The sequence below is a fragment of the Olea europaea genome, unplaced genomic scaffold (assembly GCF_002742605.1).
Source record: "Olea europaea var. sylvestris unplaced genomic scaffold, O_europaea_v1 scaffold2854, whole genome shotgun sequence".
Lineage (NCBI taxonomy): Eukaryota > Viridiplantae > Streptophyta > Magnoliopsida > Lamiales > Oleaceae > Olea > Olea europaea.
Window position 1 is genome coordinate 37,463 of NW_019247060.1, and position 24,612 is coordinate 62,074.

Consider the following 24,612-nt stretch of genomic DNA (forward strand, 5'->3'; position numbering starts at 1 on the left):
GTACAATGTGTGTAGTTTTAAATTTAAATAGCACACATCTTTTGCTCGATTGTAATATTTTCCGCAGATACGTAGAGATCGACGCTATTTGGATATATATAAAGCAAGGAACTAAAGAATTCTGACCTTCGAATTTCGTTTGTGGCAAAAATATAATTACCGTTCTCCGTCAAAATTCACGTTGTATTTAGTGTTGCGTGGTTAGTTTGATATTTAGGCAGGATCGTCTAATTTATAAAATGATTGGAGTCAATATTTCTCCGTAGGAAATTCAAGTTTAAAATAGAATTGGAGGAACTCAAACAAATATGAGTGTGATTTGTTGGAGTTCGGATGCTAACATAAAAAATTAATGTGAACAAACACAGATTTGAAGTGGTTGAGGGCCTTCATCTGTATTAGCAAATGTTTTGAAATTGCAGAATATAAATTATGAGACCATAATTGGCAGGTGTATTTCTCTGCTCTGATTGTAAAGACAGCAGTTGATTCTCCTTTTCTTCCATAAATAATTTCTAGAGGATAAGCTTAATAGTTAACGTTATGGATTTTTGCATGCATACCTATATCATTTTCCTTCACAATGGAGCTGTTACATCAGACTCAATGATTTCTTAAAGCAGTTGAAAATATAACATCACTAAGCTGCCATTCTGACTTCGTTGATCTTTTCATCCACGAGTATGATAGCCTCTGGAGGAGGACATTGAATGCTTTGTCATAGTAGTGTTTTATTTACTATTTTTAGGCTTCAAAACCCAGATGTAGGTCAAGTTGACTGCTTAAGCCACTGGTTAATCTTTTAGAATCATTCTATAAACAAGCAAAAATTTAATCGGATGAGCTACCATGAACGAGGTTACATGTTTCAGATAAATTCTGTGAAAAAAAAATATATATATATAATTTAGACGAGATAATCACTGCACAATAATACACTTCTTAGCATTATATTCTGGTGGTGTTATAGATGTCACTGACTTTCTAATGCTGAAAGAAAGAAATCTCAGTCTGTTTCTGGATATCCTAATTATGTAGCTTCTTAAGGCCGTTGATGAAATGTACTTAGTAATTAGATCGACATTTGATTTTAATTGCTCACAGTTTCTTCTTCGTTATATTCTCTATGTATCTACTGAGAAGAATTGTTGGTCATATGATGAACACAGATCTCTCCCAGCAGGTGCAAGTTGCAATGGAGAACATGCTTAAAATGACAAAGTGAGTCAAACAAGCAGTTTTAACCAAAATTATATATGTTCGCTTTCATCTGTTGAACAATCTTAACTAAAAAACGTCAGATTAGCAAGTTTTAAACAAATTTATATATGTTCATTCTCATCTGTTGAACAATTTTAACTAATAAATGTCAGATTCACAAAATTTAGTGCCTCTTCTCAAATGAAAGCATAGAAATTGGTTTTTTCACTACCTCTACTTCAATCCTCTTGATGCTCTCACTCTTCAGAATATTTCTAGTTTTCATAGACTAAAAATGTCCTATCATATAAGTTTTAGCCCACATTTCACCTATTGTTGTCATTTCCAAGCTGCTGGTTTTCAACTTTTAGCCCTTGAATTTTTGCCCTCTTTTTTCATCACATTGCATGGCTGTCAGTAAAATTCTAAATTCTCTTCTATTGTTGTCTTCTTTGGTATTGGTAAAATTATTGGGAGAGTTGTCGAATATTTCGTATAGAACAACAAAAAATTTACAATTGTCACTTCAGAATTTATCTCAACTTATACAAACTTTACAGGGAAATCGATCAGAACTCTGCTGAAATACTAGAAGATATAGAAAAGTCCAAAGACTCTGCTCTCCAGAGAAAGAAAAACTTAGAAGAAGAGAAGGAGCATTTTCAGAAAGCTGCTTTTGCTGTTCTAAACATGCTTAACAGAGATCTCAACTGAAGCTCTAATGTTGGCCATTTGTCTTCAATCTTGACTTGTAAATTTCAAGCTTGTGTATTTTGTTTATGTGTACAAGTATCTGGTTCATCATCCTGTTCTTTTCTTGCTCTATACTCATTGAAAAATATTAATTTCATGTAGTAGCATATTCTCAAGGTGGCTGTTCTCAAAATATGTATAAGTGATCGTTATCTCTTAAAACACTTAAATCTTCCACTAGGGAGCCATCGGCAATAAGAACTGTGGTTCCTCTTTTCCCCAACTTCCTTTCTGCATTCACCAAAAATATCTTAGCCGAAGGTAAAAATCATTGAGGTCTTCTTTTCTCCTACCTTTCTACTCGTTCAGTATCAGGTTAAAAATGTCTCTTTGTGTGTGTGAGTGAGAGAGAGAGAGAGATTTGGATTAGAAAGGAACAATGCAACTACGATGATTTCTAGATTTTCGTGGACAGTGTCGCTACAAAAGTTTAAGTTTATTTCCAGGTCCCTTTGCCCATGAGTAGTCTATTTTCTTAGAATACTATGTTACGATGGTGCTCACCTGCTAATGTCAGAAGATCTTCCATTGAATCAGGCAGATGTGCTAGTTTTCCCCCATTTTCTTCTTCTTCTTGTTTGTCGTCTGGATGATGCCCGTGGAGTACGACCCTTGCAGGAATTGTACTTGATGATGCATAAAATGTAGGGATGCCTGCAAAATAGATTGAAGAAGAATTTATGTTGTAGTTGGGTGATGTATCACGACAGATCACTTCTGCAAATTATCTCATAATTGACATGATTCTGTATTATTCACTTTTGTTTTTCCCTTGCCCTAAATTGCATGCTTATGAAATTACAGATTCAGACATAGAGTGCGATTCACTTATTTGTCAATTAAAACATTTGGTTTGGCATTTGATTGAACTAGCCGAGGAAGAGTAGTAGTCAACTGGAAGTATCTAGGTTGGCATTCCTCATACACCCCATTTAAGGTAGTTAAGGGAGTAGAAGGTAGATGGAAAATACAATTCTCCCTTCATTAAAAAGTTGCAGGCAGTCCTATTAAACTCTTTTTATCTATTTAATGATGAACCAGTCACTTGACCAGTGATTTAGCTTCTTTAGGTCATTTGCAGGACAACTGAAAGTTCCCATTTTCTACAGAATATAGTAACACTACATTTTTATTACATCTTCCAAGTAATTTGTATACTTCATTAGCTGCACACTTTTCAAAATGCACTCCGTACTTTATGCACACAAATAAAGCAACTGTTTCAAATGAATTGAGAGCTTACTGTTTGATTCTTGGTTCAGTCCCCCATAATTTTGTGGTTCATGTATTGTTTGTATGGCCTGAAATGAACAAATGGTTCATTTGTATCATTAGAAAAGTATTTCATTGCATTTAGCATCAAGCATTAATAACTACTTTAATGGAAAGTCAGTTGTTTGGACTTCTCATTAGATTGTGCAAAACAAAAAAGAAAAGAAAGATAAAAACCTCAAAGTTTGAGTCAGCCAGATATTCTTCTACAAATGGTATCTCCTCTAGCTCCTCCTTCTTTAGGCCTCTCAAATGCTGAGAATTGGAAATGTTAGTAGGTTTATACTTCTGTTCAATGCTTGGTAATTTGAGGATGCTGTTCTAGAAGAGAGAAGATGATTCCAAGAAATGACCAACAATGCCATGACAGTATTATTCACTAGAGTGTAAGATGCATAATTCTTACTAATAGGGAAAATAATGATCTTTAATGCATTAATGAATTCCTAAGTTTTAGAATTCTAACCTGAAGAAAATTAGAGATAAAAATCTTCCCATCTTCACTAAGCGGCTGCACCAGTTGCTTGAAATGATTATGACTAATCCGAATGACCTGAGAAAGCCTCTTTGTTCTAACTGTGAAAGGTTGAGGAATATTGAAGATCACCCCAATTTCTCCAAGCATACTTGGGGACATTAATTTTGAGAGGAACTGCAAAAGATCCAAGTTAACTTTGTCTATCAGGAAAGAAGTTACTTTTAGATTTAGCATTTACGGATGATAGATTTTTAACTTAGTTCTGCTAAGTTAACTTTATCATAGTTTTGATTAACCAAAAGCCGAGAAAAATATTGCTGTACAACCTGGTGAAATGATTTTTTTGTTTAAATACTCTTAAAAACTCTTCTATTTCAAAGGTCAAAACGAATTCTGTTCCCTTTTTACTAGCTACAATCTTCGACATGTTTCTTTCTTATACATTATCACAAGATGGAAACATATATGTGGTATTCTACATTGTTGACTTTTTTATCTCTCTTTATTTTCTCAACAGATTTTGGACATCTTGATTAATACCGGACAAGGCATGGTTTTCATGAAGAAATTTCATCAATTGTCGCATGCTATCCCAGTAAGATGATCAGGCCCAATTTATACACTTGCTTTATTCATTCTGTTGTCTTTTAAATGAGTTTGATCTTACATGGTCTTGAATTCTAATTGCTACTTATTGATGTCTTCCCTTGTAAGCTAAATAAACAAATGACATACTGAAGCATATTGTTTTCCCAAATAAACAATTCAGAAACTTACCTGTTCAGTTCCATTCTTGTGTGTTATTACGTCCTGCAGAATTAGATTTGTCAGCTATGCATACAGGATTAATGATGATTGAAAATGTGATGAGAATATTCTATACCACTGCTCCAGATACTATAATGTAGAAATCTGTTGGTATTTCATTTTGTATGATAATATCCATTTTGGGGGGATAATATTCTGCTCTCATCTCTGGAACCTGTGGAACAAATATGTAAACATTTGTGATGGAGAAGTAAAGAGTTCCACTTCAAAACATCAAAATCTCTATAATAATGCCACCATGTTCTCTCAACTTCTTACTCTTAGGTGTCAATTATAATAGAAAATATATATTAAGATAGGCCATAGATCAGTCCATAATATGTGATAATTAGATATAATTATGATGTTAGGAAAACAACATTACCAACTGAACAATAAAGTCTTCAGATACTCCTTTGAAAAGGTAGGAATTTTCTACTGTAGTGCGGAAGAGATGATGAGCGATGCCAGATCTGATTGCCTTTGGCAAGTCTTGCAGCACTTCTTCTTGCTGAAGTTCTGCTGTTTTGAACTTAAGTGTCACATGTGCTAGCATTTGTTCCTTTAAGCCTTCTGGAAGTCGATTCTTGCTTGCATATCGCAGGATCTCATGGATGGAATCCCTCTTCAAAACCACCATTAAACAGAATTATATTGCTGTGAACGTTTCTGAGATATATGTACTAACGTAAATCTGAACAAGCACTATTTTTAGGAGGATTGAAACAATGAAAAGTGATTTGGTATGTCTTTGATCTTTGAATTATAGAAAAATGTAAAATAAAAGAAGATTTAAATTTATTGCATCAGAATACAGTTCTGCTGAAATTATTATGGCTCGATGGCATATGAATTTTGTTAAGTTAGCTAAACAAACTAGAAGTGTAAAGAGTGTGTAGATGTACAATAGATAGGATAATCGCATGAGTGCATGATCATGTGGAACCAACATCTCAAAATTCTTGTATATGGTGTGGTTTGCACATTCGTGTGTTTAGCTAATCTCCGCGACTCTATACTGTGAAAGTGTTGGCAAAAGATTACCATGGCAAATGTCCGGACAGAGCTATGGACAATGAGATTGGTCATGTTCCCAATCAAATAGGCAGTAAGTCCGATGTTGAAAACCATGTAGAATATGGAAAAAATTTTCTCCCCCGTGTTTTCTGCATGCAGATCTCCATAGCCAGTTGTTGTAAGGGTAACAATTGACCAATACATGGAATAGGTATATCCTAGCCAGACACTCCTGTCTTCAAAATCAGGAACTTGAGCCCCAATCCAAGTATTATCTGATTGGCTATAATGAGTCGCGAGCCAGAAGTAGAAGCAGCCTGCCGTGTGTACAGCGAATAATGTCACCTGAGATAAACAGAGGTAAAACCTAGTCTGAGTAGTCTGTTTATCTGAAAGGTAGTGTCGTAAATTAGATAGTTGATATTGAGTTGACGTAGAATAAAAAAATGCCATGTTCACCATTAGGTTTTGAATGGACAATCCTAGTTGTGAATGTTATGCAAGTGAAGTGAGTATAGTTGAGGACGAGGTACTTACACATATCAATTTACAATATCTTGTCCAAAAGTAGCTGAATCGAGTATCCTTCTCTAGCCTGATGGAAAGGTATTAATTTAGGTTACTATTTAGATAGCGAAACATTTAACACTTTATAGGACTTTTTGATTAAAAGTTTTGTTGAAAATGCTAAAGGTTGTGGGCCTATGTAATGGTACCTAGAAAAGAATTCGCTAACACGCCTGAGTCGCCAGAGCCTGAGCATGTTGAGGAAGCCAAAGACCTCCCCCTGGTGCCTTTTCCCAGTGAAAATTCTGTATATGGATTGGAATGGCAGGGTTGAGGCCACATCCATTGGTAACCAGAGATTTGACACATACCTGAAATAAATAGTAGATGCAGCGGGATTTCTTCATTAGACACATTTGATGCGTGAGAATGGACTGGCTGACAAATAAAGATTTCATACGTTTATGTTCGTTGATTTTGTCAAATCCAAGGTACTCTCACTTGATCAAATGCCTCATTAGCACATTAATTATATCAAACCTTCTCTCAGCCAATGTTGTTATTGAACTAAAGTATGGAAATTTATGTATACCTCAAAGCTATTTTCTTGTGATCATCGACAAGCAAATAAGTTGATTTGTCCAAATAAGCGACGAAAAAAGTGAGAATAATATCAATCGCGAAGAAGGCATCAACCACCAAATCAAAAGGCAGGAGTGGACCCGTTCCCATTTCTCTAAATGCTAACTCGAATGGGGATGACCATGCTGAGTACACCACCAATAACACAAGAAATGTTTGCCACCACCTGCAATATTCACTTACATTATCCAGATTGAATTACACTAACATTTCTGGCGTGTTTAGTATCGAATTCGGCACAATTAAAGAAAAGATAGGTGTTAAATATTTGTTTATTGTCTTGTCTAGTTTAATTGAATTAAGCCCGAATGTCTAATTTTAGCCATTAAGAGAAAATGTCGACTTTGAATTTGTAGATGATTTAATTGATAGATTTTGAGGGTTTGCATGTTGGAAATATGATCCTCTTTGGGAAGATAGCAAGATTTTGTTAACCCAAAAATCAATAATTCACTACAACTTTCTAGACATTGGTAACATGCACATTGTTATAAGGATGTAAATTAGTTAGGGGAGTAAAGTGGGACAAACTGATTGTCAACCAAACAGATTGGCTCGCGTCCAAGACAACTAGTTGGTGCCGAGTTGAGCAACAAATTTCTCATGCAAGTCGCTTGCCAACTCGCATGAGTTGGCTTGCAAGCCGAGTGGGCTAGCTCATGTGCAAGCAAAGCAAGTTAGCTGGTTCACAAGCTGGGATGTCATCTGTAAGTGAAAATGAAAATTTTAGTAGGGGTGACATGGTGGGGCGAGTCGAGTCCATAGTTGGTGAAACGAGCCAGCTCACCTTATATGCTACCTCGAGCCAGTGCGTGGAGGGCTGAGCTTGTTTAACACCTAATGTCAATCAAGATGGGTCTGGCCCAATTCTAGTTTTTTTATTGGGCCAACACTACCTAAAAGTGTAAATTACATCACATAATCCCCCCACCCCCCAAAGTTATGCTAGGGGTGCAATTCCTTTTTATTTTATTTTATTTTTTGAATAAAAAAAGCTTGCATAGACCATTATGGTTTACAGTAGATAGAAGCACCATTATGATCTACAATAGATAACAGCAAAATTGTCTACCATAATAAGTCAAAAACCTTGGCTCCAGCTTCCAACCAAGCAGTCCAAGCCTAGAGAACGGGGTGTCGGCTTAAGCAAACAATTTTATATATATTTTTTCTAATGTAAACCATTATCCATCACAAGAAATTATTGTTAAAAATATCACGGTAAGTGGTGCATCACCATCCGATCACGAGGCAACATTGAACATAATTAAATAATAATGTGAGTTATTATCTTCAAATGGACTGAAACTGCTCTCTTTGTGGACTAATGGAGGAAACTGTCCATCATCTTTTCTTTTCATGCCCGGTTAGCAAAGATGTTTGGGACCAAATCTGTGGTTGGTTGGCTATAAGGCGTAACATGCTACTTTGTTGAGCTCATTAAAGTGGATGAAAAATGAAGTCAGGGGAAAGAGTTGGCAAAGTAAAGCAAAACGTATAGCACTTGCAACTACTGTGTATTACATTTGGATGGCAAAGAATAGAAATATTTTTGAAGATCTTAAGCCTCAAGTTGACTTTATTGTTAGACGAATTAAAACACACATATACAAAACTATGTTTATTTTGTATTCGTATATTTTAATTCAATTTGAGTTTTTAGCAGTGCGCCTTTAGACCATCGTTTGTACATCATTTTATGTTTGTCTACTTGGGTATGCTCAGTGTACATGTATTGATTACTTGACTTTTGATTGTCCGAGTATGCTTAGTATACTTGTAAATGAATTTTGATCTATGAAAGTTTGCATTTATCGATAAAATTATAATAATAATAATAACAACAATAATAATATGAGTCATTTTTATCTAGTCTAATATATTAATCGTGTCAATACTCAATATAGGTAACAAAGAAGGAATAATTGCAGGTGCAGTTTTAAATCTTTCAAAGTTTTTAGGTTTTACCCCAAATTTTTGATTAGTAGCAATGCTGGTCCCCAAACTTTTCAAATTTGTCCAGGCAAAAATGACCCCTGGACGGTTTCTATCTAAAATTAGTTAATTGGCCAAAAATAAGGGTTTTATGGTCAAATTCATTAGATTATCAACTAATGGATTTTTGTTCGAAATCGTCCAGATTTTCTTCCATCGCATAAATTTGAAAGATTTTGGGACCAACTCTGCTATAAATAAAAGGTTTGGTAGAACCTACAAAATTTGAAACCTTGGCTGCCATTGTTCCTAATAAAGAATGATAATTAACGTTACATAATGAGGAATTATGATATTACTTGCTTAATAAGCTGTACACAGCTATGAAGGTGTGGAGATAAATTTAAGAAACTAAAGGGCTAAAGCTTTTTGATGAAAACAAATAGACGTAGCAGAGTCGGAGGCGGTGGTGATTGTGTAGGGAGTGGTGGAATAGGAAGGAAAATAAAGAAAAAAGATTCGTCAGATTCTGTGTCATAAAAAAAAATAAATATGGAAATTGAATGAAAACTGACCTGTATCTTCGATCATAAGGTGCAATCACAAATTTTTTCAAATTTACCGATCCCTCACCCACAACTGTGCCAAAAGCTGGCAAGAGACTGCTGGAAATCGAGGCTAAGTTGCGTATTTCGCCGCTCGAATGCCGCCGATATAGAAGCGGCACCGGCGTCCTTGTCTCCGAGAATGGTGGCACCGGGGACTTTGTATCTAATACAGACATTTTAATTTGCACCACAGAGAGAGAGAGAGAGAGTTACAAGATGTATATTATGTATGTATGGTATATATAAATATGCAATGAAGTCGAAGGGACGAATTACTGTAAGTATTTTATTACATTACAGATTACAAAAGTTACAACAATCCGCTTTAAATAGGAATTATAACAATTAGTTTCATAGTAGAAGAAGAAGTCCAGTTTCAAGAGGGAATTGACTTGTCCTCTCGCCATAATTATATGAAATTTTCTAGTATAGGGTTATGTAATATAATATCATATAGACAATTAAGTCTATTGTTTGAAGTTCAATTATGGAGTAAAGATAATGTAATTATATGTGTAAGAGTTTGACTAACAATATGATAGAAACCACCCTATAGATACACATATATACATACACATTATACACAAATATCTATTGTTTATAGATTGACATGAGATTAGGGTTTGAAGTTGTCGTTTAAACAATTTTTTAGAAATTAATTGTCTGATTAAAAGGGATTTTAAAAAACGCTGGCATAAAATAACTTCACCTAGAAAAGTGATGACGATGTTTTGTCTACAAATGTATTGTCGAAGGGGGCGATAATGATCTTTGAAATATAAGAACGAGTGTATTCACAAAATGTAAGTGTTAATTAGTGAATAACTTATTTGAGACCTATGGTTTTCTAATTTTCTGATTTATTAATCTATTTACAAATTCATTCATGGTTTGCTACGAATAATTAAGTTCGAAGAACTTCTTAATCTCTCGAAAGGCAAATCGTTCACTATTATGGTCGGTTAGTCATGTTTTGATGATTATTTTACCAGACTCCAAAAATATTGAAAAAATATATAATTATTCATCATTATGTAATTAAAAAACAGAATTATCAAATAAAATTTACTAACCTATCTCGATGAAATCAACTATGACGTTGATAATTTAAAAAGACGTAAGTGAATGTCCAATATGCACATAAAAATGAATTTAATTACTTGATGTGTATGAATTCAATACACGCACAAATACCCTACTCTCGAAGTCGAAGAACGAAAGATGAAAAGAGAAAATGAATGCTAGTTGACCTTTTATTTTTTTTATATATAAATAAATTTCTTACATAAATGGACCGGCCAGAATTGAGAAACGTATTATTTTTCAGCAATGTGGCAAATTCTTTATTATGATAATTGGGGGGTGGATAAGATAAATGCAAAATTTTTGTTGACTCAAGATTTCTATAATTGAAAGGCCTTAAATGAACCAAAGTCAATTGAGATTTGTAAAATTGTTATTAATTATTAGTTCATTCCATGTTCTAATTTTAGAATATTATCTCAAGATTTTCAATTTCAATTAATTTTTTAATAATGTTGCAGTCCATGTTATATTTTTTTTATTTTTTACCTATCCATCCCATCCAGATGCAAAACCAGGACGTAATTTCAGTGGGGGCGTTGAAAACCTGAAAAAACCTGAAGAAAAATGAAAATTTGAAAATCGAGCGAGGACGGCCGCCCCAGTCGGACCTCAAGTAGGTCTGCTTCTGATCCCATCACTTGTATTTTTTCTGAAAGCAAAACATCAGAGTATTATTCAACAATATCACGAAATGAAAATTTCACTACATAGCTTGGAGACTCCCCAAACTGGCCATTTCCTACAAAGGTCTTTGCATAAAGGTTGCCGCAAACATCACTGTGATCACTCCCATCCTCTTTTATGAATTTATTATGCCTCAATAAACGAAAATCAAGGTTAAATGCAAGTTCTTGACTTTATAGAATTGTTTGAGCATGAAGCATCACACAAAACATTAAACTAGACAGATTACAAATCATAGTTTCTCACATATTTTAGGAAAATAACTACAAACTGAAACTCTGAAATCCTTTAAAAGTCTCTTATCAAATGCTATAGAGAACTCTAGAACAAAATACTTCTTTCGTTATAGTGAATCATGTTTCTTTTTGTAAAGATTAATTTAATTTCCATAAATAATTACTATTATTCAAGTTATATCACGTTAAGGGACTGTTTAGATTACAAAATAAAGCAAGATATTCAGAAAGATTGATGTAGTGAGAAGCCCGGTGAAGAAATAATCTCGCTATTACGATTCATTGATTATGTAACATACGATTGTAGATTTAACTTTTTTTTTTCTTTTGGAAGAGATTCAAATTTTATTAAATTAAATAAAAACCACCCCAAGAACCAAACTTCGCCGTCAGTCTTTTAAAGCGTCATCACCAACTTTATAGAATCACAACACCAAGTTATTATGATTCTTATGTATGATACTTACATGAATAAGAATCATTGTAATACCAAGTTCACAACTTCACTTCCGACAATACCAAGTTACTGTGCATGATACTTACATGAATAAGAATCATAAGCCTCGCTCACCTTGCTTTTATAGAATCAATTGAAGTGTGGATTTGTCTCGACTTTCATTTAAAAAAAATTATAATCCTTTATTAAAAGAATAAATATATAACGTGTTACTGGTCGAATATGAAATGCCATGCGGAAGCACTACAATAATACACATGGAATGCATGGATGAGTTGAGGCTCTTAAGGAGGTCAACTGAGGTGCCTTCAAAGCTCAGCCGAGGTGTTTACAAAGCCCAAGCCGAGTCTCTCCAAAAGGTAAGCTGAGGTGTCTTCAAAGATGGCAAAAGTGCCTGCCGACGTGGCTTCACGAATGTCCACCAAAGCTCAAGAAGAGGTCCACGTCTCAAACGGAGGCTCAAGAGGTCCTTAAGCCGAAGCCCTGAGTAAGTGGTTGAGGCCTTAAAGTAAAGCACTGTATAAGTGGTCAACGATCGAGGTTGTTGCACTGAACTTCGAGGTCGTTTTGCTAGAATTCTCCAAAGTGGTTCTGACCTTGATGATTTGAAGTAGGTTGACGTCTTCCTACCGATCTCCTTGGCACCAAGGTCCTTGACACCGAGATGGTCTGACAAGCATATCTTAGGAACTAATTGATGTGACCTTTGTAATGAGTATAAATATCTTCTCTTGTCAATAGGATGACTCCTCTGTCTAAGAATATTAAATGCACCACATGCTAAGAAGCAAAAAATGATGGCTAGGACTAGATGCTTTGATTAAGGAGATGAACCATGTGGCTCCTCATCCAATAGACAACATCTCATGTGTAACACTATAAATACTTCCCTTATTGTATAATTTTGGAGGATGGATCTTTGAATGAAAAGAGAGAACATAATATATCTCTTCCTTATCTCTATCTTCTTCTTCTAAAAATGTTCATATTTACAGTAGAAATACTACAAAAACATGTCCACATGCATACTGCATTCTAACAATACCTATTGGTCATTTTCGGAGGTCAACAAATTAGCATCGTCTAAGGAAAACCACACTATAACCACGAACATCCCGTGAAAAAAAAACTTGCCATTAGAGAGTTGGGCATCTCCCTTGAAAAAAAAATTTGTTCTTGAAGAAAGAACAAGTAGAAGCCCTAAGAAAAAGCTTTGGAGCTTACATCAGTACGTGGATTGTTGATATTGTTTGAAAAAAAAAAAAGAATATATTGAGATAAAAAATCCATTCGTATGACCCCCATATCTTTGAAGAAAAGATTTGTATGGAAAAATGAGTTCAAGCAGTGAGGTAGACCTACTTAGGAGGGATAGGAAAACACTTGAAGAATGGATCTCCTGGAGAACTTCCCCAGTGAGTCATCGCCGAACTCATCACTAGCATAGATGAGTTAGAATGAGAGTAATTGTCCAACTCACTCAAAAAGTAGCAGAATGGCTACCAACATGAGAAGCATCATATAGACAAAGGCCTTGTACAACAACTCTAAATGCAAGGAAATAGGAAAAAGACCCCCTGATAGGGAGAGGCCTCCAAAGAAGAGGCCATGAAGAAGAAAACCCCCTGAAAATGGAAGGCCGCTAAAGAAGTGGCCTCGAATAAGTAGATCCCTGATAAGGAGAGGTCTCCAAAGAAAAGGCCATGAAGAAGTAGACTCCCTGAGAAAGGGAGGTCGCCGAAGAAGTGACATTGAATAAGTAGACCTTTGAGAGGGGGAGGTCTCTAAAGAAAAGGCCGCAAATAAGAACATCTGAAAAAGAGGATGTCATTGAAGAAATGGCCTTGAAAAAATAAGAATGGAAGGCCTCTAAAAAAGAGGCCACAAATAAGAAGACCCCCTGAAAAGGGGATGTTACTGAAAAAGTGGCCTTGAAAAACTAAGAATTGAAGGCCTCTAAAGAAGAGGTAATGAATAAAAAGACCTTCTGAAAAGGTGGCCTTGGATCAAGTACCCTACAAAAGGAGAATGCCTCTAAAGAAGAGGCCATGAATAAGTAGGACCCCTGAAAAAGGAGAGGTCTCTGGTGAAAGGTTATTAGAAGACCCATTTTACAAATGGGAGCTCTCTAAAGGAGTGGAACAATACAAAAGAAGAGAAAATGACTAAAAGTGTATAAAAATGTGAACTTGGGGATTGAAGTGTAGATATTCTGAAACTTGAAGGACCATGAATGCAATATATCAAGGTATGATTGAAATAGAAGGCAAAATATGAGGATCAAATTGTACCAGATCAAAAGTTGAGGGACCTAGGCTTGAAATTATTGAAGAACTTAAAGGCAATTTTAATATTTTGCCTATGTATAAGCATGAGCTTCCAGAAGCTCACCATACAAGGTCTCATATGCCTAAGCTCCAGTGCCTCAACATGCAAGGCCTCGTCTTTGCCTAAGCTTCAGTATCTTAACATGCAAGGTCTCATCAAGGCCTCATCTTTGCCTATGTTTCAATACCTCATCCTTGCCAATGCTTCAGGCTCACCATATGTGGCCTCATTTTGCCAATGCTTCAGCACCTCCGCTACATAGGACCTCATCATTCTGAGGCTAGCTTATAAGACTTCGATAATTTGAAAGTTATACGAGAGATGTTTAATCCTTGCCCCTCACTATCGTCGAGCCAAGCTATAAAACCTCGTCTATCCGAGGTCCTCTTATAAGACTCCGATAGTTCGAGCTGAGCCACAAACTTGATATTCATTCCTTGCCTTACGAGATGCCTCACCATACAAAATGTTGCATTACAGCTGTACTTATCTTTAGAGAGCTCATTACGCATCTACTTTAGCTATACCATGGCTTTATTTATCTTCAAAAAGCTTATATTATTCTTTGTATGGATGAACCATCCACCATGCAGGAAGCCCTTGACATGGATGAGTCATCCACCATACAAGGAAATAAAAAAAAAAAGAGAGAGAGAAGAGAAACCTTCCATTGATGGATCAAACACCATGAAAGATGCATTTGCACAGAAAAGTAAGCCCCTTACAAAAAAGTAAAAGAAAATGAATATATATATATATATATATATATATATATGTTCAAGGCTTTAGACAACGTCCATGATAAGTGCCTGTGTAAATTTTCATCTCACTTTTAAATCCCCATTATGTGAATATCTATGACTGGATTTAGGGACTATTGTAATTACTATTAACACGCATGTTACATCACTGCTCGCATGTTTCATGACTCATGACATCATTTTTACCAGTGTTGGTATGAATGTCACGTTACATACACTATCATCAGGCATATGCCCTACTATGGTACATGATAGGCTTCTTGTACATTATATCTTGGAAACATATGAGATGCCATTTATGGATATTTGGAGGGGCAAAATGGACCTTGTGCTTATTTGATATATGTGTAGTAGACTAGTCTAGTCCACATTACAAAGGAGATGCTATCGAAATCTCGACAAAATATGGCATTTTTCGAGGTAAATTTTTCAAAGGAATAAAAGAAAGTAGTCCAAGAGGCACTTCTATGAAAATCAGCCCAAGAGAGGCACTTCAACAAAAAGAGTTGGAACCTAAAGAGGTCCACCTCAGAAAAGAAAGCAGCCCAAGAGACACTTCTATGAAAATTAGCTCAAGAGATGCACTTCAACAAAAAGAGCTGGAACCCGAAGAGGTCCACCTCAGAAAATAAAGTAGCCCAAGAAAGGCACTTCAACCAAAAAAAGTTGAACCCCGAAGTGGGCTATCCTCAAAATGAAAAAAATCAGCCCAGAAGAGGCAATATAAACAAAGAGTAGGATCCCGACGAGAACCACTCTCAAAAAGAAAAGAAAAACACAAGCAAAACGAGCAGTTGAACTACCAAAACTATGCAAAATTGCAATACAAAGAAAGTCTGACCCGCACATGAATGTACGACCTAGATTTGGAGGAGTATTATTACTAGTCGAATATGCAATGCCACGTGGAGGCACCACAATAATACACGTGGAATGCATGGATGAGTTGATGCTCTTAAGGAGGTCAACTGAGGTGCCTCCAAAGCTCAGCCGAGGTGCTTACAAAGCCCAAGCCGATGCTCTCCAAAAGGTAAGCCAAAGTGCCTTCAAAGATGGTCGAAGTGCCTGCCGACATGCCTTTACGGATGTCCACCAAAGCTCAAGAAGAGCTATATGTCTCAAACCGAGGCTCAAGAGATCCTTAAGCCGAAGCCCTAAGTAAGTGGCCGAGGCCCTAAAACGCAGCACTTTGTAAGTGGTCAATGACCGATGTTGTTGCACTGAACTTCGAGGTCGTTTTGCTAGAATTCTCCAAAGTGGTTCTGACCTTATTCATCTGAAGTGGGTTGACGTGTTCCTGTCGAACCCCTTGGCACCGAGGTCCTTGACATCCAAAGGGTTTGATAAGCGTATCTTAGGAACTGATTGATATGACCTTTGTAATAATTATAAATATATTGTCTTGTCAATAGGATGACTCCTATGCATAAAAACATAAAATGTACCACATGCTAAGAAGTAAAAAATGATGGCTAGGACTAGATGCTTTGGCCAAGGAGATGAAGCCATGTGGCTTCTCATCCAATGGACAACATCTCTCGTTTAACACTATAAATACTCCCCTTCTTGTATCATTTTGGAGGATGGATCTTTAAATGAAAAGAGAGAACATAATATATCTCTCCCTTATCTCTATATTCTTCTTCCAAAAACGCTCATATTTCTAGTAGAAATATAACAAAAATACGTCCACCTGCATATTGCATTCTAACAATACCTATTGGCCATTTTCGAAGGTCAACATAAAGAATTATATACCCTACACAACTTATTGTGAATTATTTATTTCTGCGGTACTTTTTCTTATATTCTAAACAATTAGCATGACTAATGAGTCACAACATAAATAATTAGCAACAAATAACAATAAAATTGTATTACTCATGTCAATAAAATTATTAAAAATAAAATAATATAAAGTTTTCGTAGTTATGTTTAAGATATCATTGTAATACCCATAAACTTGAGATGATTGTATCCTTTTCTTATATCAAATCAGTTATGTCTGACATTATTTTCATTAGGGGTTTACCATGTATATCGCGTGTCATTGTCTGAATTTATTATTTTACCGATATTTTGATAATTGTTGTTGGTTAATCAATTATTCGATTGTCACTCATACAGTTAGAACTATTTTACCTAAAAAGTTGGACAATATTTAATCTAAAAATTAATTAATACAGACTAGTAAAATATTTTCTTGGATTCAAGCTATCACATACACATTTCAAAAGCCCATAAGTATTGCCCACTTATCCACCATTCATACCTACATAATTACAGTATAAATCATTTATAAACACTTCTCAACATGATTTTAAATCAATTTACACATTGTTCTAGTAGTGTAAAGACGATCATATATGTGTACTTGGTAAAATCAGCATTTAGATTATGACAAATATCTCGGATCTTGAATCATTCAAATAATGATAACTCGATATTTGAAGTGATAATAGAGAAACGAAGTGAACTTCGAAGGCAGCAACGTAGGCACGTCATAACACCAGTCAGACACATTGTGACACGAGAAGACAACAATTCAAGAATGATAAAATGTCATAATTTAAATGATTGATCCTAACACTACTACAATCTTTCTCCTTGTAGTGACTACAGTTAGGAATAATGCTATTTAGCCATATTCGAGTTATAACCTCAGTTTATGTGAAGTTAGTGTGGTATTTAATAATAAGTATAATTAAATAGATTATTTAATTTCACATTTAATTTAATTTATTTTTTAATACCACATAAATTGGAATTATAACATCAGCGAGGTTAAAAAGCATTATTTGCTAGTTAATGCATATGCTGACAGCCACACTACTACCTGATGTGCTAACATAAGGAGCACACGTGGGAATCATGCTTTCGAGTGTGATGGCAAAGAAAATTTATTTTAAGAGCATGTTTGGTAGGGTTTTTAATTTAATTAACATCAATTTTTTGATCGTTATTTTACTATTTCAACCGTCATTTTTGAATTCTTCTCCCATAGATAGGATCTACTTTATCTCTAATGATAAAAAAATCAATTAATAAAATTCCTACCAAACAAGCACTAAATACTATCCTTTTATTTATTTTTTATTTTTAAAATATCCCCTACTATTGTTAAAACTAATATTCCTTATCTCTACATTTTTTGGGGCTTGTTTAGTTTAATCGAAACATTCCTATAATTTGATTATAACCATCATATGAATTCACACATCTTAAATTATTTGTTTGTTTGATGTTTTGTTGCACTTAACGGATGTTTGTGATTTTTTATATAAAACCATTTCGATAGAAGTGCATCTATGACCGTAAGCATCTATTGTTCGATTTAACTAAAGATGGATGCGGTCCGAAATAGACACTCATGTTCTCTTACTTACAATAAAAAGTCTTTATTTTATCCACCGTAGAGAGAACCTTACTTATAATTTTCATATTTGAAGATGACAGTAAAAGTTATCGTGTCATGTCAACAAGTAAAATGTGTTAGATATTTTTCATCATTTTGCATGTATTTATTTTTGTTTTTCGAATGATTTGCCGCCTTAACTAGTATTTGTCGCTGCGCAACGGGGATCGACCTGCCCGGTCAAGTTGCGGGATCGAGGGCAGCGCCCTCGAAAGAGAATTTTATTTTCAGAAGTCTTTGAATAGGTGTATCTGTTCGTTTTTAACAGTCACTTCCAGTAGATGTATACAAAGATTTCAAGGGACACACCTATTTAAACGGTTGCCTCAATTTCTATAAATTCTGAACGAATTTTCTTTTGCAAAACACGTTTAAAAACTTATTCTTCTTTCTTTCTCTTGGTATCAATCAGTTATTTTCGAGTGTCTTTTTGATTTGATCAAATAGTCACAATTTGAATCAAACGTTTTCATTGTATCCTGAAAGAGATTTTTTATCATACTCAAATTGTAACTTTATTGAATAGAGAAAAAATATCTCTTAAAAGATAACGTTTTTTGGTGTCTTAAAATTAATTAAGTATTCAGATTTCCTACATTTTTCTCAACAAAATGTCTAACAATTTCGTTGAAATAAATACTACATTTGAAACATATGACTTCGTAGTGATGCAGTATACATTTTACATTCTTCCCTAAATTCTGCACTCAGCAAGAGAATCCAATCCCCTAGCAGATTTTCCAATTTTTCCTCTATGATTCTAACCTAATTGTTTCTCACAAATACAGAGAATCATCACATAATAGCACATACATATACATACAGCTCTACAAAGGTCGCTTTTTTTTTTTTTGGGCTATGGAAGGAGGAGGCGTAGTGGAGAAAAGGGAGGGGCACAATCGAAAACGACAACGTATGACGTGGGACGTTGCTCCGCCGCCGTCTGAACGGGCAGAGATGGTTACGAATTACAATTTTATTTTTTATTTATTTTTTATTTTTTTCTTCTTCTCTGTTGGAACAATTCGTTCAAGGGGGGGAAAATTCTGACGCTTGGCTTGGCTGGATTCTTTTGTAGGGTAATGAAAGAGACGGTGAGGATTTCGAGGCTGGACCATGCCCGGCTCCGGTGTTGCGTCGACACGTTTCGCCTCCGCGGAGGGATGACGATCGTGAGGGGCACTACGTGTTTAGCTTGGGCGAGAATCTCACCCCGAGATGTAATTTTTTTCTTTCAATTTCTATTGAAATTTTGATTAGGTTTATGCATTTTGATGGCATGAAATGGACTTCTTGATTTGTTTACTCTTCTGAACATGTGAACTGAATATTGTGGATACTGGAATTTTGCATAGTTCTTGTGATATCACCCTTCGTTGGTATATTTGTGAATTGAGATTTTAATTGCCTAGGAAATAGTTGTTTGTTGCTGAGGTGAAACTAGGTGACTGTAAAATTGTTGTGAAGCTCTAAAGCCTGTGGTCACCGGGCATCAATTTTTTTCCCTATAACATCAAGGCTGTTTCTGCTGTTCAAAGATCATAAACGTTGAATGAAACAGAAATAAAATGAAGAGTTAGAAGTTTTACTGCCTCATAACACATAGTAATTCAACAACCAAAATCTGTTAAAGGAAGGCAGATGATTGAAGTTTTATAGCCTGATTTGGTATATATACTATTTGATTAGTGTGGATAAGGTTTTTGGTTGATTAGCCCTTTGAAGTCAGAGTCTTGCCAGCGCTTAGTTGAGACTTTCAACTTATGCCTTGTCTTGTTTTCTGCAGATAAGATACTCAGCAAGATAGGTGAAGGTTAGCTGTAACGTGCTGATAGCAAAACCTTATACTTTCTCATATTCTTGTATGAAATCAGCAAATTGCTAGTGCTGTAGGAACATTTGGCCGAGTATTGGAATGTTGGGATCGTCAAACACGAGACTACGTTGCAATCAAAGTTATCAGAAGCATTCAGAAGTATCGTGATGCAGCTATGGTGGAGATTGATGTACTTCAGCGTCTTGCCAAGAATGATGAAGGCAATTCAGGGTATGTTGCTTCTAGATGCCTGGTTTTTCATGGCTCCACGTCAAATTTACTGGTTTTATTTATTTCACCTTTTGGCAGCTGTGTGAAGATGCTAAATTGGTTTGATTATCGCAATCATATATGTATAGTAAGTATTCCAATGAAGTTCTTCGTCCATGTTCTTTTTTTCTTGAGCTCTCTTCGAATAGTCTCCACTTTAAATAGTGATACTTAGCACTGCTCATTTATTATGCAGCAACATGCATGCCCTTTGTGGATAAATATATAGATTATGGAAGCTTAAGCTGAATTTTTTCAGTTTGAGCTCCATCATAACACTGAAAACTTGACGGAAAACTTCCTTTGAATGCATTTTAATGTTGTTACCAGGTGTTTGAGAAGCTTGGACCAAGTTTATTTGATATTCTAAAGAGAAATAAATACACCTCATTTCCTGTGGATCTTGTTCGAGAGTTTGGCCGCCAGCTTTTGGAATCTGTAGCATGTCTGTGTATTGTCATTGGCTTTGATTCATATTTATTTGTTTTCTTTACCAGCTACCATTTGTCCGTTGCTCTTTCCTATGTCCAGGGATCTTGCTCTATTGGGTCTTTTTTTTAATTTTTGTGTGTTGATTTCATTTTACTCAACAGATATGCATGATTTACGGTTAATCCACACCGATTTGAAGCCAGAAAATATACTTCTTGCATCTTCTAAACTTGTGAAGCTTCCTGGCTTCAAGGTACTTTGGCCTTCTACAGTTGGAAAACCGTTATATAATTAGGCAAAGACTTGGTCAATATTTTTTGTATAATATTTTTTGGATGGTACAGAAGATATCAGATGAAACAAATTTCAAGTGCTTGCCAAAGTCAAGTGCCATTAAGCTGATTGATTTTGGTAGTACTGCACATGATAATCAGATTCATAGCTCCATTGTTTCCACAAGGCATTACAGGGCACCTGAGGTTATTCTAGGTAACTAGTTACTGCTGTCTGAGAGATTCACATTTCTTCTATTCATCTTAATTTACTTAAGAAGTCCATTCAGTCCGACCACATTAGTGATTTGTCAACTTTTCATCTGGAGATGACAGAAACTACAATCCATATTGAGGCCATGAGAGTAACTTCAGTGACGTATCAAAATCTTTAGAGACGTGAAATTGATTTTATGCTGAACATTGCGGAAATGCCGACTCAAATCACGTCATATGTGCTTATAAACATTTTATTTTATTCATTAGATATTTCAGATATTACTTTTTAGTGATGGGCATATACAAGTCCTTAAATTTTCATGCATCAAGTAAGTTGGGTCGAAATTAGATAATTGGAACATAAGTTTATTAACGGCCGGGACCTCTTAAACTATGTCTCGTATTGGCATATTGAAGAAAATATACATTCAGTGTGGTGTTCGTATCTTCTTCTTCGACACTGGTATATCCTACCATAGTGATGCAGCACTTCCCTTTATATGAAAATTAAGAATTTATTAAGGCTACAAGTAGCAATAAACTCCTATTTCTTTCTATTCTTGGGAGGCTGTTTAGGGTAGGAGGTACCATTTTTACCTCCCTTTATTCTGAACTAGTTAGAACTTACGTAATTCCATGCAAGTATTACATTTTGAATTTATTTAATATGTTACCCAATCCCCAAGAAGCATGCAAGAATACCCTTGTATGACAATGAAAAAAGAAATCTTGCCATGCTTTCTTCACTGGGAGATTTTGATTACAAAATATAAGTGGCTCTTCAAAATAGATTAGGGATATAAATGAGTCAAAATTATGTTGTATCTGAAATTTATTATCTCAGAGAACTGCTGCTTATTTCCTTCTTTATGAACATTTCTCACAGGTTTAGGATGGACATACCCTTGTGATATTTGGAGCATTGGCTGCATACTTGTAGAACTTTGCACAGTTAGATGTTCTTGCTCCTCTGTTTCCTTATCATTCTTCTTCCATTTAGCATAACTGGTGCCTGGAAGTTTTCCATATATTTTAAAATTGAAATTGTTCCAGGGAGAGGTATTGTTTCAGACACACGAGAACTTGGAACATTTGGCAATGATGGAGAGGGTATTGGGACCTCTGCCAGAGCATATGATTCGGAGAGCAAAGTAAGTTTCCTGAACATGTTAACATGTGTGCTCTCCTCCCCTTTCTTTTCTTTTGGTGATGGTGCTGTTGCTGCTTTCTTGGTTTGGGGGGCATGGGTTGTCTGTTGATAATATGGTATCTTACTCCTTCTATAGAATTCAATGATAAGATATTCTGATGCTGGAGAATATATCAGCCACTTCATTGTAGTCGCTAGCCCCCACCCTCAAGAGAAGGGAAAACAAACTCAACAACTCACACACACGCACAGAGATGGAATTACATTTTAAAAGATGAAAGAGAGAGGAGTTTATACGATTTTCAATTTTTCATTGCTTTATTGTAGCCGGGGAGCAGAAAAGTATTTCAAGCAATCACGACTTAACTGGCCTGAAGGAGCAGTTTCTAGGGAGAGTATACGAGCAGTGAGGAAGCTAGACCAGCTGAAGGTTGCATACTTTCAATCATCTCCCAGTTCCTGTATTTACTATATTTTATGCATGGGTTGTTCATTCTCTGTTTCCCTTTGCTTTCTACGTCCTCTCTGTGGTGGATTTTATTTTGCCCCTGTTTGATGGCCATTATTTTGAAAAAAACAATGTTTTAAATAGTGATTTTTAGGAAAATGTGCGGTTAAAAAGTCGGAAAAAGTTTCGGGTTTACGAGTAGAATATTTTATTGTGTGAATATGTGATTGAAAATAAGTCTGTAGAAAAACGGAGTTTAAAATAAATCAAATTTAGTTTTAAGAAGTTTTTGTTTCCTCACTTTTTAAGAAAAAAGTTATGTTGGAAGTAACTCATACTTTTCATATAAGTAACTCTTTTCTAACTTAAAGCAATTAAAAATATTTATTTAAAACTTATTTACTCTTACCTATAACCTCTTTTGCTATGGAATGCAGAATCTCATCTCCCGGCATGCAGATTCCTCGAAGTCGTCCCTCGTTGATTTGTTGCATGGCTTACTGAAGTTTGATCCACGTGAACGTTTCACAGCTTGGCAAGCTCTCAAGCACCCCTTCTTTAAGAGCCTGACTTAATATTATCTTAATTAAGATATGGGTAATGCGTCCTAGGGGTTTAGTAGTCCTGCTCTATGGAACCAACCCTCTATGTGAAAAAAAGAACTATAGCGTTGGTCCCAAATTTCTATCTATGCGTCTTAGATAGAATCAAAACTCTAGTGTAATTCTGAAGGCACCGCAAACTTTGTGCGTGTTCAATGATTTCCTACTCATGCTTTGTGCGCGATAAGGTTTAGCTTCTTGTTGCTGTTTGGTAGATGGAGATAACCTGTTGTATTGGAGTTGAGTAGATAAATGAAAATATTTGTCCCTTGGAGTATATTATTTGTCGATGATGAATGACAGAAATTGAATTTTTTTATTTCTTTATCTCAAGTAAAATCTTAAGACCAAATTTTGCAATTTGGGTGTGTGTGGTGTATATGGGTCATGATGATGGAGAGAAATACAAGTTAGCTTTTGATAAAGCAGTGTTCTAAACTGCAAGGCCTAGGTTCGGCTAGCACTAGGTGTGAGGTGCTAGAAAAAAGCTTAGCTCCGATTTGTTACCCATTATTTGAAAAATTAAATAGTTTTAAGTAGTATCATTTAAAGAATGTGTAGTTAAAAAGTAGGAAAATTTTATTGACTTATGTGTAGAATATTTTATTGGGTGAATGTGGTGTCAGATGATATCATAGTAAATAATTTAAAATTTTAAAGAATGGCAAATAAGCTCTTATATGAGGAAGGCATGCAAAAGACCAGTGGCTATATTTTTTAGTATAGGCAGCAAAAGGAAGCGGCGCGTCTTTTTTATATTTTGGTCTATTTTTTATAACCAACTAAAAGGAAAAATTATTAATGATCTTATTAAAGCCCCATTTGGCACCCATTTTTTGAAATGAAAATGGATGGAATAAAAGTTCTTAGAAAAATGAGTAACTAAAAAAAAAAATTAAAAAAAAACTATCAATTTACGTATAATATTATTTTATGAAAAATTATGTGATTAAAAATTAGATAAAAAAAAATGAAATGAAGTTTATTGGAAACCAAATGAGGGCTAAAATAGCGAAAATAATTAGAATTATTAATGGTCTTAACTGGCTTAAGTTTTGCCACTTTATCATGCTTTACTCCTTTTAAACCTTGCAATAAAGTCAGCACTAGCAAATATAGCTCTCTACTTATTGGTAGTCAGTTAGACCTCAGTGAAATTTTTAAAAAATAAATAAGTAAACTGAAATAAGAAAATAATTCACGTTATTTATTTTACA

The 24,612-nt window shown here is 35.1% G+C and overlaps 4 protein-coding genes across 12 annotated transcripts in view; 2 read left to right on the forward strand and 2 right to left on the reverse strand.

The window, feature by feature from the left end:
* The first annotated feature begins 1,126 nt into the window (after positions 1-1,126).
* On the forward strand, positions 1,127-1,933 carry LOC111384135. The gene is made up of 2 exons (XM_023008383.1): positions 1,127-1,221; positions 1,761-1,933. The coding sequence occupies exons 1-2, from the start codon at positions 1,127-1,129 to the stop codon at positions 1,912-1,914; spliced, it is 249 nt and encodes an 82-aa protein (XP_022864151.1). The 3' UTR covers positions 1,915-1,933.
* Positions 1,888-9,560, reverse strand: LOC111384139 (potassium channel KAT3). Of its 3 annotated transcripts, XM_023008390.1 has the most exons (14): positions 7,464-9,163; positions 7,208-7,381; positions 6,627-6,842; positions 6,244-6,405; positions 6,065-6,122; positions 5,555-5,872; positions 4,896-5,135; positions 4,587-4,685; positions 4,481-4,513; positions 3,692-3,877; positions 3,403-3,480; positions 3,197-3,254; positions 2,458-2,607; positions 1,888-2,184 (listed from the first exon to the last, which is right to left on the reverse strand). In XM_023008390.1, the coding sequence occupies exons 2-14, from the start codon at positions 7,279-7,281 to the stop codon at positions 2,081-2,083; spliced, it is 1,776 nt and encodes a 591-aa protein (XP_022864158.1). In that variant the 5' UTR covers positions 7,282-7,381; positions 7,464-9,163; the 3' UTR covers positions 1,888-2,080. The 3 variants fall into 3 exon arrangements, with proteins under 3 accessions (XP_022864158.1, XP_022864156.1, XP_022864157.1); XM_023008388.1 differs by lacking the exons at positions 7,208-7,381; positions 7,464-9,163 and adding an exon at positions 9,187-9,560; XM_023008389.1 differs by having other exon boundaries at positions 7,208-9,163.
* A 9,278-nt stretch (positions 9,561-18,838) lies between these two features.
* LOC111384134 (serine/threonine-protein kinase AFC3) lies at positions 18,839-23,672 on the forward strand. Of its 7 annotated transcripts, none has more exons than XM_023008377.1 (12): positions 18,839-19,146; positions 19,265-19,406; positions 19,973-19,999; positions 20,080-20,233; positions 20,312-20,360; positions 20,603-20,717; positions 20,866-20,957; positions 21,052-21,193; positions 22,082-22,146; positions 22,249-22,346; positions 22,673-22,775; positions 23,231-23,655. In XM_023008377.1, exons 1-12 carry the CDS (start codon positions 19,045-19,047, stop codon positions 23,366-23,368), a joined length of 1,227 nt encoding a protein of 408 aa, XP_022864145.1. In that variant the 5' UTR covers positions 18,839-19,044; the 3' UTR covers positions 23,369-23,655. The 7 variants fall into 7 exon arrangements, with proteins under 7 accessions (XP_022864145.1, XP_022864146.1, XP_022864147.1 ...); XM_023008378.1 differs by having other exon boundaries at positions 19,973-19,993; positions 21,049-21,193; XM_023008379.1 differs by having other exon boundaries at positions 18,839-19,137; positions 21,049-21,193.
* Positions 23,501-24,612, reverse strand: part of LOC111384136 (sulfite exporter TauE/SafE family protein 3-like) — an 8,923-nt gene continuing 7,811 nt past the window's right edge. Inside the window, exons 6-7 of the mRNA XM_023008385.1 lie at positions 24,098-24,177; positions 23,501-23,621 (exon numbers count right to left, since the gene is read on the reverse strand). Coding sequence (XP_022864153.1) covers positions 23,501-23,621; positions 24,098-24,177 — 201 coding nt within the window. The remainder of the gene's footprint in view (positions 23,622-24,097; positions 24,178-24,612) is intronic.

What these genes read in the sequence shown, in the direction of transcription:
- LOC111384135 (XM_023008383.1), top strand. Translation starts at nt 1,127, where the DNA reads ATGTATCTACTGAGAAGAATTGTTGGTCATATGATGAACACAGATCTC. An exon ending in AACATGCTTAAAATGACAAA is followed by an intron (nt 1,222 to 1,760) that starts GTGAGTCAAACA and finishes CAAACTTTACAG; the next exon opens with GGAAATCGATCAGAACTCTG.
- LOC111384139 (XM_023008388.1), bottom strand. Translation starts at nt 9,395, where the DNA reads ATGTCTGTATTAGATACAAAGTCCCCGGTGCCACCATTCTCGGAGACA. An exon ending in CACAAGAAAATAGCTTTGAG is followed by an intron (nt 6,406 to 6,626) that starts GTATACATAAAT and finishes TATTTATTTCAG; the next exon opens with GTATGTGTCAAATCTCTGGT. An exon ending in TGGCTGACTCAAACTTTGAG is followed by an intron (nt 3,255 to 3,402) that starts GTTTTTATCTTT and finishes TGTTCATTTCAG; the next exon opens with GCCATACAAACAATACATGA.
- LOC111384134 (XM_023008375.1), top strand. Translation starts at nt 19,045, where the DNA reads ATGGAAGGAGGAGGCGTAGTGGAGAAAAGGGAGGGGCACAATCGAAAA. An exon ending in ACTCAGCAAGATAGGTGAAG is followed by an intron (nt 20,000 to 20,079) that starts GTTAGCTGTAAC and finishes CTAGTGCTGTAG; the next exon opens with GAACATTTGGCCGAGTATTG. An exon ending in GCTTTTGGAATCTGTAGCAT is followed by an intron (nt 20,718 to 20,865) that starts GTCTGTGTATTG and finishes TTTACTCAACAG; the next exon opens with ATATGCATGATTTACGGTTA.